Source organism: Lontra canadensis, unplaced genomic scaffold (assembly GCF_010015895.1).
Source record: "Lontra canadensis isolate GAN:19392208 unplaced genomic scaffold, GSC_riverotter_1.0 scaffold377, whole genome shotgun sequence".
Classification (NCBI taxonomy): domain Eukaryota; kingdom Metazoa; phylum Chordata; class Mammalia; order Carnivora; family Mustelidae; genus Lontra; species Lontra canadensis.
In genome coordinates this window covers 89,929-106,598 of record NW_022631371.1, presented here as the reverse complement: position 1 = coordinate 106,598, position 16,670 = coordinate 89,929, and the positions used below count along the sequence as shown (strand labels likewise).

The 16,670-nt window shown below is 36.7% G+C and overlaps 1 protein-coding gene across 1 annotated transcript in view; it reads right to left on the bottom strand.

Annotated features, from left to right (window-relative positions):
• Positions 1–325: 325 nt before the first annotated feature.
• LOC116862912 (S1 RNA-binding domain-containing protein 1-like) overlaps positions 326–16,670 on the bottom strand; it is a gene marked incomplete at its 5' end in the record, with an annotated part of 105,967 nt that continues 89,622 nt past the window's right edge. The window contains 2 exons of the mRNA XM_032850367.1: positions 326–461; positions 10,097–10,188. Of these exons, the coding sequence (XP_032706258.1) occupies positions 349–461; positions 10,097–10,188 (205 nt within the window). The remainder of the gene's footprint in view (positions 462–10,096; positions 10,189–16,670) is intronic.

Below are 16,670 nucleotides of genomic sequence, written 5' to 3'. Positions count from 1 at the left end.
GATCAATAAAGATCAATATTTCATACTGGCTTACACAAAGAACCAACATACCCCCTTGCTCCATTTACTCTCTTTTTTTACAATAATGGTAAAGGGAGAGGCTCTCTGGATTACGTTACTAGTCTGATCTAATGTTTTAATAGTCTTTAAATATGACTACAGTCCATTCTAAATCTTAATCCAAACCATAAACACCAAAAGAGGAAAAGAAAAAAAAGAAAAACTCCCCCCTTCTCTAGTAACATAACTCCTAACTACCTTCCCATCAACTGTGTAACCTCTGAAAATGGGAAGGTATTCCCACCGACACTTAATTACTATGCCAAGTCTGCATACTATTGACAGGTTTCACAAAGTAAATGACCCACACTGCTTTACCTGGTACATTCCAACTCCAATGTGCTTCGGCTCGATTTTCACCAGCTCAGCTAATGGGTCTTGTACACGCCTTGCTATGGAAACTGAAAAAACAGAAAATAAGTATGGCTTAATGTGAAAAGCAGTATCCAAATAATAACTTAGTTAGGCCTTCATAATTCAAGTATTTAATTCCTTCCTTCTTCTCCCACACAAAGAAACCAACAATTTGACTAAATTTCAGTTTCCTTTTTTCACACAAAAGAAGTGAATGCAAAATTTCAGGATTACTTTTGTTACCAGAATCTGTAGGCATTCCGGAGCACAAATAGACTGAAAGGTTAATACATCTAGAAAAAGAGATATAACACTTACTTGCTATACTTAAATAATCACCTGTTCATTCTTCAACCAGAGCATATCAGCGCACCTCACACTTTAACGAACAAGTCGGTATTTGTTTCACTTTTAAATAATCCTGCATTATTATGACATATATTTGCAAATCAAATATGTTATTAGGACTAGGTCCTGATAGTAATGAGTAATGGATGGAATCATACCTTACTGCAACTGGAGACCAAGTCAGTTGGCTCATGAACACACTTGTATTGCCTTAGATGTCATTGCAAGAGTAACTGTGAAGTGATCTGAATCTCAGCTGCTTGTCTCTGAACACACTCACTCACAGTTCTAAATCACATCCCTTTCCTGACCATAACAATCCACAGTCAAGAGGTCTGAGTTAGCTTCCAACATCCCTTTATCTGTTGTCATGTTTTTACTTGGTCATCATTTCTCATCTTTTTCTTACGAAATGGTAACAAAATTTCATACCTAATTTAACTTATAAGATAGATTTAGCTGGAGAAAAGAAATTTGGTATGAATATATATATATTTTTTAAAGATTTTATTTACTCATTTGACAGAGAGATCACAAGTAGATGGAGAGGCAGGCAGAGACAGAGAGAGAGAGAGAGAGAGAAGCAGGCTCCCCACTGAGCAGAGAGCCCGACGCGGGACTCGATCCCAGGACCCCGAGATCACGACCCGAGCCGAAGGCAGCAGCTTAACCCACTGAGCCACCCAGGCGCCCGAAATTTGGTATGAATATTAAGGATACGTCCAAGGGTAGCTCTTTTTTTTTTTCTTTTCCCAAGTGGTACAGTTACATTGGGTCAACAGCTTTCATTTTGTAAATGCCGGAAAGCTAGTCAGTGTCATCTTCTCACACAGAAAGTTGGATGAAATATAAACCCATTCAGTGAAAACTTTAAGGCCATCAAAGGAGATCCCATGCCTGTTCTTGTGTTATTAAACTGTTCAAGGTCTGGCAACAGAAGCCACCACTTGCAAGTGACTATCGGATACTGATTTGTACAACCTCTTCATCAGAGATAAGCTCTACTCTGAGCATTCAGTTCACTGCATGGACATTCAAGTCTTTTTCATGTATTTTATTATTACTTCTCACAAACAGTGACAATGGCAGCTTGCAAAGCCAGCTTAGAGAGCAATAAGCTGGTGTCATACAAACTGCCTATTTCCCCACTGAAGAAGATGCAGACTCCAGGCTTCAAGGCCTTCACATACATTTTCTTGTCAAACCTCACAACAGGTTAATGAGTGCAAGTGCTGCAGGTTACAGGGGAACTGCTTCCCCCAGTAATCACATGTATAATTACACAGTGAGAGTAGATACCACCAGGGAAACATCTGATAGTCTCTGGAAGGAAAGATCATTTCTTTATTCTAATCTTCAAAAATATAATCCAATAAGACTGATTTTCATATACATACATTGCCAAAATACTTTCAGGTTAAAAACAAAACAAAACAAACAAAACACAACAACCCACAACAGGAAACCAAGTGAAAGACACAAGCATCAGGTACCAAAAATTCAAAAAACAGGTATTAATAATAGATAAATCTCTCAAATCTACCCCTCCAGGAAAACCCACATTACGAAAATCTAAACTTAAAAACTGGTTAGAGCAGTTGCATAATTTGTTAAGTGTGAATAGGTTTCTCTTTTAAAAAAATTTTTTTAAGTATAGAAAAGGACTTTGACCTATTTTCTACCTGGTTCCTCCTAATAGGTTCACTGCTAGCATCTCCTTTGTTCATACTGATTTGCTAAATGACAGTTTCTAGATGACACATTAATTCTCCAGGAAGTCCTAAGAGCCTCTGGAGTTACAACATCCCCAGTAAACAACCTCTACATAGACCCTAATGTTTCTAGAACTGGTATTTTGCTTTCAGATGCTACTCACTCTGCAGAGCATAAAAACTCAAGCAAGCATAGAAGAGATGGGAGATAGAAGAGGAAAATGAACATTGTTCATCGGAAGGATGTTCATTGTTCACGAAGGAGGAATCTAAACACGGTTTAAAGGAAAATTGGAAAGCTGTATGTCCAGGCTTTCAAGAGAAGATGGTGCTGGCAGGGTAAACAAGAAAGGGATTAACAGTAGTAATGCACACCCGTAGGTTGAGAATGATCGGGCTGACAAAAGATTCCTGAAATTAGGATACAGATAGGTAGCTCAGGTAAAAGAAGTCTTATAGAGTGCTGATATAGAGAACGAAGACTAAGGAAGAGTCACAGCCCAAAAGTTGAGGGCATGTGCACATTGTGAGATAGAGAAGAAAAGATGGACACAGTGAAAGAGGGTGAAACTAAACAGTGAGGAAAGTAGCAACAGAAGTAAAAAAAAAAAAAGTCTAGAAATGTTTAGCATAGTAACCATATGTCCGCAAATTTTTACTACTGTGTGGTATATATTCAAGAAAAATGAAAACATATGTCCACATAAAATTCTGTATATGAATGTTCATAGCAGCATGATTTATAACAGCCAAAAAAGTGAAAACAACCCAAATGCCCATCAGCAGATAAATGGATGAACAAAATATGGTATACCCAAATAATGGAAAATTATTTGGCAATGGGAAGGGATGAAGTGCTGATACATGCTACAGTGTGAATGAACTCCGAAAACATTATGATAGTGAAAGAAGCCAGTTACAAAAGACCACATGTTGTAATGATTCCATTTATATGAAATGTCTGCAGTAGGCAAATCCATAGAGACGGGAAGTAGATCAGTATTTATCAGAGGGTGGGGGAAGAGGGCAAGGGGGACCAACTGCTAATGGGTGCTGGGTATCTATTTGGAGTGATGAAAATGTTCTAAAATTGGATAGTGGCGATGGCTGCACATTCTGACTGTACTAAAAAACACTGACTTACACACTTTAAAAGGGCAAATTTTATGCTATTAAATTATATCTCAATGAAGCTGTTATATGTTTTTTTAATGTAGTATATCTAAGCATATACCAATACTATTTTGCCCACATGATGTCAATATATCTCTATGTCACTTTTACTATTCACCATTGTTCAGAAAATTCTAGTCAGTACAACTGGACAAGGAAAAAAAGATGGTATCATTACTGAAAAGATTTGATGGGACCGTAATCAAAGGAGTGAGACTGATACAAAGCGAAGGTCAAGCAAAGGTTTATTTCACACCAAGCATCAAGAATCAAACCGACAGGGGCGCCTGGGTGGCTCAGTGGGTTAAGCGCTGCCTTCGGCTCAGGTCATGATCTCAGGGTCCTGGGATCGAGTCCCGCATCGGGCTCCCTGCTCAGCAGGGAGTCTGCTTCCCTCTCTCTCTCTGCCTGCTTCTCTGTCTACTTGTGATCTCTCTCTGTCAAATAAATAAATAAAATCTTTAAAAAAAAAAAAAAAAAAGAATCAAACCGACAGGTCAGGGCCGCCACTTACAGAGAGGGTGACCCCTCTCTGCCTTGCTGACTAACTTTTAAAGGGCAAAGGCCATGTGGTTGAGCCTGGCCACACACAGGTGGCCAATGAGATTGCAACACACAGAGAAAGCTGCCCAGTCATGCTAGGTCACACACAAGTGACCAATTGAATCACAATTTACGCTATAGTAGATATTTGAACTAGCCTATTACCTTGGTCAGAATTGGCACCCGAAAGGTGGGGCCCACACTCCTCGGTAGCTAGGGAGACAGTATGTGTGCCCCACTGTTTGGATGTCTCCACCTAGCCTGACTCACCCTTGTATTTGGGCTCTGTTACCTGGGACTGGTTTCCAGGACTTGCTTTTAAGTAAGGAAGGGCGGGGAGGGCAGGGTCAGTTTAAGTTTTACTGCATAAATAACAAAATCACTGTTTAACTGGATGGCATCGATAGCATCGCTCTGGCTAAATAGGTCCTTACAGATTAAAACTAGATTACTATTTACTGATGATGTTTGACCGCTTTAGAAAACCCGAACAAGTCAAATGAAAAAATATCAGAACTCAGACTTCAATTGGCTGGTTTAAAAACACCCAGGCAGGGTGCCTGGGTGGCTCAGTGGGTTAAAGCCTCTGCCTTCAGCTCAGGTCATGGTCTCAGGGTCCTGGGATCGATCCCCGCATCGGGCTCTCTGCTCAGCTCTCTCTCTCTCTGCCTACTTGTGATCTGTCAAATAAATAAAAATCTTTAATAAATAAATAAATAAATAAATAAATAAAAATAAAAACACCCAGGCAATAACTGATAGAGTACCATATGCCATCAAAAACCAGTAAGAAAATATTGTGAAGGGCAATCCATTTACTCTGTGTGTGTGTGTGTGTGTGTGTGTGCTGCCTGTGAGTAATAAAGTGTACAGAACTTGGATAAAGGTGCCAATTTAACAGAATTTCAATTAAATGGCTCCAAAGTGTATATGGAAAAAAGGAAATGCATAAGAAAAGTACAATTAAAAAAAGATTAAAGCAAGTCACATCATAAGCCACCATAACTTGAGAGTCTTACACTGTGGCAAAGTGAGACCAAGGAAAAGAGGACTAAAAATACACATAGGAATTTCATCTTTAATGTACGGTAATCTGTTAAATGGTAATAATGTAACTCAGTGGGGAAAGGGAGACAACTAAACTGCTACTGAACAAAAAGTTAAGCATTAGAGGAAAAAAATAGGTTAGTTATACCCAAAGGAGGGGTGAGAGACTGAGTGCTCTCATAGGTCCGTAAGCAGAGCTACCTCCTAGGGTTAGGCAGGATGTCTGGTGCACAGACCTGCACAACCACATGACGTGACCCTGAAAGCACCACCCCCCTCATTCAAAATGTATCTTCTATCCAAAGGAGAAAAAGGGTTCTATGGGTTTTGGTCTTCAGTACTCTGAAATATCTAGAATCTAAAAGCCATTCTAAAGCAAATAAACTTAATGCTTGAAAGACTGTACTAAACTTCATTCTCCTAAAAATTTACCTTATTTTGTTATCTAGGAATATCAAAGTGAAAATTTTTATTTGTTAAAAAAAGTCCCATACTCCCCTCAATTTCCCCTTCTCCTTGCCATCAGATAGCAATAGAGGCAGATAAGACTTCCCATGCTGTTTTTTCATTCAGCAATTCCAAATAAGAATTTTTTCATTATAAAACTTATTAAAATGTTGTTTCAATAAATGATCTTGATCCCCTAATTAATAATTTCATTTTTGAACAAGAAGCAGACTAATCTGTTGGCCAGATAAAAATATTCTTTATCTTAATTGTAGTGTCAGTGGTTGTGGTAACCTGATTAGTTTAAGCTTTTCAAAATTCACAGATAAATTCAAGAATTCACCTAAAAAGGGTGAATATTACTTTATGTCAAGTTCATTTAAGTGAATAAAATACCTTTCTTTTCTCTAAGGATGTAAAAGTTTTCCTTCCTTCTATATAGTCTTTACTTCCTCTCAGTGGCTTTTGCACTACCGCCACATCTGTCTTCAACAGTGTTAAGTCTCCTCACATAATAGGTGACCCTTGACTGTCCACCAGGGCAAGGGTACCAAAAAGCTGACTGTAAGTGCTTTGCCTAAATGTGACGTTTATCAACTGTGGGCTTCATTTTATGGTGATTTGGCTCATTTCTTGTGGCCCTCTGATCTCAGTTTCATTAGGTATTTTCTCTTGTGCAGGTCAGTATTCCCCTATCTCCTGCATGGAAGATTTAGTAGTAAGATCTCTACATCAGCATGTAAATAATTATTTAATCTGTCTTTTTTCAGCAGCTGTCCCCATTATTATGTATAACCTGTGTCCTCCAGCAGAGAGACTTTCTATTTAACCCTCTCCAGAGGAAAAAAATCTCCAGTCTTCTACAAAGATGAAAGAAGGAGAATCACTCAACTGTGTGGAACAGGAGATCTAACAATTTTGGTTTTTTAAATTGATGTGAAATTCACATAACATAAAATTAACTATTTCCAAGTGTACAATTCAGTGGCATTTATTACACTTAACACTATTGTACACACCACCACTTCTACCAAGTTCCAAAACGGTTTTAGTGCCCCAGAAGAAAACCCTATACCCATTAAAGTAGTCCCTCTTCATTTTCTCCTCTTCCCAGTGCCTGCTTTCTGCATCTATAGGTTAGCCTTATTCTAGACATTTCATATAAATGTAACCATACAGTATGTGGCCTTTTGTGTTTGGCTTCTTTCATTTAGCATGTTTTCAAGGTTCACCCACGTTATGGCACACGTCAGTGCTCATTCTTTGTTGTGACTAAAAATAATAGCTCGTTGTATGGATATATCACCTTTCGTTTATCCATCCATCCAGTGATGGACATTTGGGTTGTTTCCAGCTTTTGGCTATGTGAATAGTGCGCTATGAGCACTGCGTACACGTATTCGTTTGAGTCCTTGTTTTCAACTCTTTTGAGTACATACTGAGGAGTGGAATTGCTGGGTTAAATGGTATTCTGTGTTTAATTGCATCCAACTGCTTTCTACACAGAACTTTCAATCAATCCTCTCACTTAGGCCTACCTGCAGCCCTCCCAAGATACTTCTAAAGGTAACTTGGTGCATGCATTTCCCAAACCTATAAGGATTCCATGATCATTTCAGATTAGTTCTTGGTTTTCTACAATGCTGTGTTAGTATTCAACTTTCTCAAGTTGGCTAGATCACTTATTATTCAGCCATTTGCTTTCCCATTTCAAAACGATTATTGCTGTTCTTTCCTCTCCCTTCTTTGCCCTAGTAAGTTTGTGCCTTCTTTCCATCACGCTACTGTCACTTTTATGGGAGTTCAGAAGGGAGTAAAGGAATACTCAATCTTCTATTTTAAATCAGAAATCCATAATAAGCATTTTAGTATCACCTACCTACTATTCTATCTAATGTAAATGCCTCTCCAGTATAATGAACTTATTATGGGGGACTGTAAGAATATATAAGGATAACCTCTGCTCTCAGTAAGCTGACAAACTGGTCAAGAAGATACAGTAATATGAAGGTCATCTTCTTACATATGTTTAACACTGCATGAATGTTAAGGTTCTGTTATATTCTGCTATAGTAAACTTATGGAGGGCTGAAAAGGAAAACCCACACCCATAGGTAGGACAGGTCTCATATGAATTATAAAGTCATCCCTGCCATCAATCACTAGAAATGAAGAACTGAGGAAGAAGTGAACTCTAGAAAACCTAGCATGGAAACTCTGACCTTCTTTTAGTAATTGCTTCCAGGATCAGTTCTTGAAGGCTCAAAATGTCTATGTGGATGTTTTGAGTTGACAGGGATCAACATAGTCATTGCCAGGTGAAAGCAAGCTGAGACATAGCAGGAAGGCATACCTGCAGTGAATCCCAAATTGAAGACACAAACAGACTTTGGAATCTGAGTAATTCGGGCCATATAATAATCTTTTTATTATCCCCTATTTTCAGACAGTCCTGTTGGAATGTTACAATCTTGTCTCACCTGTAACACCGTTGACAGTTACGCACCCACATAGGCCAGTGGTGAAGAGGAAACAGTAGCCCCCTTAGCAGGGGGAGGTCTGAGAGACTGCCACTCCCTAGGCAATATTTCTTTCAAATGTTCTTTTGGAAGATTCCCTTTCAGTGCCAACTTGAAAGGTTCTGAATTGAATTTTAATTTATTTTTTGACAGAGAGAGAGTGGGGGAGGGGCAGAGGGAGAGGAAGAGAGAATCTTTAACAGTCTCCACACTCAGTGTGGACCCCAACGTGGGGCTCGATCTCGGAACCCTGAGATCATGACCTGAGCCAAAATCAAGAGTTGGACACAACTGACTGAGCCACCCAGGCACCCCTGAATTTTATCTTTTAATTTAAAAAAGTATCCTTTTATTATACAAGTACACAAGGATTATATATGCACTTATTGATTATGTGGACAATTTAAGCCTTGGTTTATAAGAATAAAACAAAATAATCCTGGTAATGCATTTACCACAATGTTTCACCTACATTAAGTGCTTTAAAAGATTAGTATTAGCAGCTGCCACTATGATTACTGTATCTCCTCCTACTACTATTATTACTATTGTTATTACAAGGTCAGTACCAGAAGAGCACAGGCAAGCAGGCAGAGACCACACTGAGCTGTTGTGATAGGAAAAAGCTTCACAGAAGGACCAAGATTTTGAGCTGGGATCTGAGTTTGAGAAGATGATCATTTTAGACAGAGGATATCATGGAACAAACAACTGAAGGGAAACTATAAACTCTTTTGAATGTAAGAAATAGGTTTTTAGCCTCAGATAATGCAAAAATTTTCAAATATGTATCTCCAAGTATAGATTTCAAGAACAGCCAATGAAACCTGATGAGAATATTTAAGGAAAATTTTACTTTTTTAAAGATTTTACTTATTTGAGAGAGAAAGAAAGTGCACAAGAACACAAGAGAGGGTAAGGGACAGAGGAGGGAGAAGCAGACTCCCTGCTGAGCAGGGAACCCAATGTGGGGCTCTATCTCCAGACTCCAGGATCAAGACCAAAGCCAAAGGCAGACGCTTAATCAACTGAGCCACCCAGATGCCCCTTAAGGAAAAATTTTAAATGAAAAAGTCCCTTCTAACAAAGTAGTCTAAATACCCCACTATCACACAGAGAGATGCTCTACCAGATTTAATAATTTGCTTATAATACAAATTACTTTCACTAGATGTATGAAAGTATCTCAATTTCTTCACACACAAGATTTTAACTATTCCACAAAACAGAAACCAAAGCAACCTAATACAACTAAAATCAAAGTAGGCTGTTTTAAACATTAATGACTGCCCCATTAGCAAGATAAGAGAAACTGATCATTCGACAAATAGCAAGAAGCTGTGCGTGTTTATGTATATTTAGGTTAATATATTATTTTTTGTCAATAAAAAGCTGTAATAAATATTTTGTAGTAGTAATAAGAGATCTGGAGTATTTTATTAATTTTATTATTAATACTTAAGCACCTAATTTTACTAAAGATGTTTTGGACTAATTTTTTATTATACCTTTTTTTTTTTTTAAAGATTTTATTTATTTGACAGAGAGAGAGACAGTGAGAGAGGGAACATAGGCAGGAGGAGTGGTAGAAGGAGAAGCAGGCTCTCCACTGAGCAAGGAATGTAATCGAGGCTCCATCGCAGGACTCCGGGATCATGACCTAAGCCAAAGGCAGATGCTTAACAACTGAGCCACCCAAGCGCCCCTTACTATACTCTTTAAAAACAGTATTCTTCCTCTTCTTTTCCATAATTTTAACTACTATTCCAATCAACCATTTTCTAACATGCTAATTTGTATACATATATCTTCTAAATTTTCTTGCTTGCTAAAAATAAAAGTCCTTCAAAATATCAAAACCACACACCTTTGTGATGGCCTATAGTTTCTTACCTGCACTTCTCAAATTAGGGTCCAGCCCTGGCATCTCTTTGTTAGCTTCAGGGCTGACACTGTAGATAGACGCCCCTGCTTCACTGACGATACTGAGAAGAAAGAAAAGGGGAGATATGATTTTCCAAACTTTCTCCCTGTCAAAGAAAATTAATGAATAAGACTGGGCATTATAAGAAAAAGAATTGCAGTGCAAAGTGCTTTCTTTATATTTCAGTGGTACCTGTAGCATATAATTTTTCATAAAGTGATCAAGTAAGGTTTGTGTTCTTCACAGAGGAAATACACAGGTTTAAATCCATAACAAATTCATTGAGTTGTTTCCTGTCAGTAGTAAGGACACAGTTTATAGATGAACACAATGGACCCTTTCCCCTAATGCAAACTTTGAATTTCTAGAATATACTGAGATTCTCTTCTGTTCATAATCTGTTACTATGACTCCCAACTGAATTAATCATTCTAAAGTATCATGGAGAACACATACATGTGAGTGGATATGTGCACATATGGGTATATAAAAAATCACTGCCATAAACACTGCCATGATTATTACTCAATTATAATGAACAACCACAAATGTGAATAGGAAACGGATCAGACAGGATATTATCCCACTTCTTTTCAGGAGGGCCTGAAATCATCCTTTTAGTAAACTTGAAGCCTTTCACTTCAGGCAGGTATTAAACCATTATTTAATCAAAACATAATACACATTATCCTCTTCTTCTTCGGCTCCAAATACTTTTCAAACCACGGTGGGAACACTCTTTTACAGTGGACAAGTATACAGTGGTTGACATCACTCCTTCACTCCTTCAACATTTTTAAATTACAAGTATTCTTTTTTTCAGATTTTATTTATTTCTTAGAGAAATAGACATATGTGAGCACATAAGTGGGGGGAGGGACAGAGAGAGAGGGAGAAGCAGACGCCCCACTGAGCGGGGAGCCAGAGACAGGGCTCGATCCCAGGACCCTGAGATCATGGCTTGAGCTGAAGTTAGACACTTAACCAACTAAGCCACCCAGGTGCCCCTAAGTTGGAGGTATTCTTTATGACATAATATGCAAAGGAACATTATCTACCCGAAGTATTCATGATACCTGTGGCTTTACCATGAGACCAGCCAGGTGTCAAGACTCAAAAACATGTTTGTGCTTTTTAATCCACTCTTAGAAACGTCTTCCTTTCTCTGTTCCTCAATATTTACTTTAATTGTGAGACAAGTTTAGTGGGTCACTTTTAACATATTGCCTCACTGTAACAGCTGAACACTGATAAGAAAAGTATGAAAATAGTTAGTTTGCTACCCATCTTTGAAGAATTCTTGACTAAACTTTGACAACAATTACAAGCCATCAAGACTTCAGAAGATTATTTTGGGGAATATGAAGATTTATATGTATTTTTTGCAACCAAGTCTACTGTCCTCAATTTCCTAATAAGAAAAATGAACACTCTGTAATTGTTTACCATCATCAATACTACCATCATCGTACAGAAAGAGGTAACTGAGTGCATATTACACACAAAGTACAAAATCAACCACTTTATAGACTTTATCTCATTTAATCCTTTTATGGTGATTTTTTTTTAACAGATAAGTAATATGCCCAAGGTCACGTGGTTGGTAAACTACTGAGTTGAATTTGAACCCTAATCTGCTTTAAACCTAAGTTACACTCTTAACCAGCACAGAAACAACTTCTGAATAGCTTTTTTTTTTTAAGATTTTATTTATTTATTTGACAAAGAGAGAGATCACGAGTAGGCAGAGAGGCAGGCAGAGAGAGAGAGGAGGAAGCAGGCTCCCCGCTGAGCAGAGAGCCCGATGTGGGACTCGATCCCAGGACCCTGAGATCATGCCCTGAGCTGAAGGCAGAGGCTTAACCCACTGAGCCACCCAGGTGCCCCGTGAATAGCTTTAAACCTCTCATTAAAATGAAAACCCATACTGTTGTGCTAAACAATAAGTGTAATAACAACCTTTTTACGGAAAAACCATCTTCTTCCTTTCTTATGTATCTAAGGTAGAATCTAAAGCACCTAGAAGGCCAAATATATTCTACAGTTTCAGATATGCACTTTAAAATTAAAAGGTAATTGTGCTTTTTCTCCAAAATAAGATATAGATTCCGCTTAACTTCTACTATGTAATGATGAAGGAGAAAACATAATGTTAAATAAAGCTTGAAGTGAAGAAAACTCTTAATGTGGCGTAACAGGATGTTAAAACCAACACTCTAGAAGGGATTTTTCAGTTCCATTATAGTGGCAGTTTCTAACCAGAGGCTCATGATCTTCTGGGTAGGGAGAAACAGGATTAACTAAAACTGCATACAAAATATGGTGTCTATGCATTTTTGTTTAGGAAACGGGAGTATAGTTTTCAGTGATTACTTAAAACCCATAACCCCTCAAAAAGTTAGGAAGCACCATCACAGGGTAAGAATATTCAGTCACTGGTCATGGAAAACTGGTTTCAAACACAAATCAACAGTCTAACAAAGTTTTTTTCTTGAAAAAACCTAGAGTATCCATGAAGTATAGGCTGGACTGATTATTAAGGGAAAGAATATTTTAAAATATTTCACCACAGATTTATTTTCTATCATTTTAAAAAGTCTTCAAAATTGCCACTGTTAAGTAAAGGGTAATGAAGTGGTAAATAAAAATTCCAGTTAACTGTGGCTTTTAGCAGTTTGGTACCTGAGAATTTGCTGGGTGATTCACTGTCTCTTGGAAGTTATAATTCTCAATAGACTGAGGGAAACTGTTGCAAAGAAAAACACTCAGATAATAAATATTCCTCCAAATACCACACTGCCACTTCTTTTAAACAGAGGAATACAAAACAGATGTGACACACTGCACTGAAATATTTTAGATTAATGTTAATATTAAATCAATACAAAACATAGTAAATTTCATATGCTTTAGTTATTAGATAGCATGGGTCCAATAAACAGGTCACTTCTAAGCATAGAACAGAATGCTCCAATACCTAAATGAACAAAAAACCCTCAACACTGATTTCTTCAATATACAACATATAAGGACCTAAGAAGTTTATGTGGCAAGAACTAAATGAAACAAATCAAGCTGGGAGTGGTGATGATTTTTTCCAGGAGAATTTACAAAGATTAAGTGTTTATAATGCTCCCACCCCCATTTTGTTCATTCCCATTTGGATGTCAAAGATAGACACTCAAAAAATATGCTAGATTTTCTAAGCCACTTTCTGTTTATTGCAAGTTTCCCAATAGGCTATGGAAAAGTATTCCAATTATCTCTATATATTTTGAGAAAAGCAAAAATGAACTTTACATAAAATTCAGACAGCTCACGATTTAATAAATATTACATTCCACAAAACTAATTTCTCTCAGGTGTAAAGAAACTGGGTGCATAATCTTAGCAATTTGATTGCTTTATTTATTTTGCCATAAACCAGACAAGATTCTGAGCAGAATTTATTATTTGGGGGGAATTTAACTGACATAGTTGTAAATGAACTGAAGGTTCAATATTATTACAGTGATCTGAAGCCCCTTCAAATTGCTAGTGCACACAAATACTTAAATATATACATACAGTATCTCAAGTGTTAAAAATATGTAGGTAAATTTCAGAAGCTACCACCAGACTTACATTTTACTTAATATATATGTTAATGCGCTAATAGTCTATAATTGAATATGTATTTCTAAAAACAATCAAATTCACACGATTTTAGGGTCTTTTTTTAATTAAAAAAAAAAAAATACAAACCACACAGCCAAAACTAAAAAGTAAGTGAAATGCCCAGTATATGGATGCATATACTTTTAAATTCAGTTTTAAAAATTTTAATAAACTCTACATTAAAAATGCTAAATTGTTATATCTCAAGTTAAATTCAATGACATTACATAAACTGATCATTTATCATTTTAATTTACATTAAAAATGCTAAATTGTTATATCTCAAGTTAAATTCAATGACATTACATAAACTGATCATTTATCATTTTAATTTTATTTTTTGGAAAGATATGTTTAAATTACAGAATTTATAAGTGTCTTCTGCGAAAACATTGTATGTTGATGAATCTTTTAAAACCCAATTTGTTGGGGCACCTGGGTGGCTCAATGGGTTAAGCCTCTGCCTTTGGCTCAGGTCATGATCTCAGGGTCCTGGGATCAAGCCCACATCAGGCTCTCTGCTCAGCAGGGAGCTTGCTTTCCCCCCTCTCTGTCTGCCTCTCTGCCTACTTGTGACCTCTCTGTCAAATAAATAAATAAAATCTTAAAAAAAAATAAAACCCAGTTTGAAAGTAGTTTTCTTATAGTGACTATTTGTTCTGACAATAAAGAGAATGGCAATTTTTTTTCTTTTTTTTTTTTTTTTTTGGAGAATGGCAATTTCTTTTACCAAATTGAGATGGGGTTGGGTGGGGACTCTTTTCATGAGACAGGAAAACCAGCCGTTTGTTTTTTTAAGTTATTAGACTAATACTTTTTACATTCATTTACAAAGTTCCATGATATCTCCTCTCTTCTCCCCATTTCCCAAATACAAAAATAGCTTTGGTGTTTTCTCTTATTTTAAAATAAATCACATGCTTCCTTATGTTAACAGGAGAAATTCAATTCAAAGGTAATCTATTTAAATGAAAATGCAGTTTTTTATTAAGATATCAAAATCAGCCAAGATAGAGAGCTTAAATCAAAAAAAACTGATATGTTCTTGGGGTGCCTGGGTGACTCAGTGGGTTAAGCCTTTGCCTTCAGCTCAGGTCATGATCTCAGGGTCCTGGGATGGAGCCCCACATTGGGCTCTTTGCTTAGCGGCGAGTCTGCTCTCCCCCCCCCCCCGCCTACTTGTGATCTCTGTCAAATAAATAAAATCTTTAAAAAAACAAAAACAAAAACTGATGTGTTCTTCTTTTCAAAAGTACATTAGAATTCTTCAAAATTTACTGTTACGTAACAAGCTTTCTTTTCTTCCTTCTGCCACCAAAAAACATGCACTAAATAGCTACTACATTAAATGCACAATTAATTTCACTAAAGCTTTTAAAAACAATTTATCTAAAAACCATTCTTCCAAATTTTCAGACTAAGGAACATTCATACGGAAAGAGTAATGGCTTGAGCTAAGTTTCCCAACAAGTAACAGAAAGTGCTAAAACAGCCAACAGAGACCTTGATTCTGTGCTTTGCACAAGAGATAACCCATTCTGAAGTATGAAAGGATGGCTGTTGTACTTTTAGGGGGTAGGAGACAAAGCCAAAACCAAACCACCGTGAAAAAAAGGGGGTCTAGGATTTAATGTTTAAAGGATAAAGCTTATTTCTAAGAAAATATCAAAACAATTTTAGGTTCTAGAATTTAGTGATGAACTGCCATTTCAGGGAGTCTCAAATGAACAGTAACTAGTTGCTTTAAAAACCAGGGTAACCTGGTGATAAGGAAGCAAAGAAACAAGGAAAATCATTTGCTGCTGAAGACGTTTAAACTATAGAATTCTTTCAGATGGTACCTTGAAAATATAGATCAAGTTACAAAAACATGCATTCTTTCTGAATCAGCTATTACATTTTTAAGAATTCATATAAAAGAGATCTTAAAATACACAAAAAATGAAAAAGTGCTAGTCAAGCTTTTACTGAAAGAAACTGAAAATCAAAACACCTATCATTAAAGGGTTCATTAAATGAAAACCTATACTGTCGCTAAAAATTGGTTACAAAATACTAGGTGAAAAAAACTGGTTATATGACTATGATATGAAAACAACTCTGATATTTTAAAATATAGATCTATATAAAAAGAAGAAAAGAGAAGGCTTATGTATATAATGTTAATAGTATTTAAATGAGTTATTCCTTTAACTCTAGATTTTTTGGCAATAGCCATGTAATATTTGTAAACAGAAAAAGTTTAGAAATTAAGTCTAAAATAACAATTGTTAATTGCCCAGGAAATCTGATATCACATAATGCCCAACATTTTCTTTTATTCTACCAAACTGTTTTGCATAGTAATTAAAGTTATTTTGAACTTAATCTGGGTAAACATGTCACTTGTTAGTAAAAACTTCCAAACATGGCTTCTAGATCTCAAACGGTAACATTTTATGATATTGCTGTAACATAAAAGGTGGCCAAGCAGAAAAGTCAAGAGTAAGGTCTCAATTTGTACATACAGACCAGATAAGAAACAAATGTATGATAAAAATTTTACAAGAAATTACATACTGTATATCTTTAAGTTTTACTCAGTCCCTGGCCTCTGAACCCACCACCTAAGTTATCCTTCATGATCGCCAAGGAAATATCAATTCACTACCTGCAACATACAAGATGTGAGATGACACAGCAGCGTGCTAGGAAAGCGGTGTATGTGGATAAAACACTAAAAATGAAGTAGGGTGAAGGAGAAAGGCAGAAGGCATACAAGCTCAAAATTTCAAAGCCGCCAAGTTTATCTTCAGCTATGTAACACTAGCACCATCTGGTGGAAGACCAGTTAGAAAGAATTCAATTACCAGTTTAAAAAGAAAGAAACAAGAATTCTAAACCTTC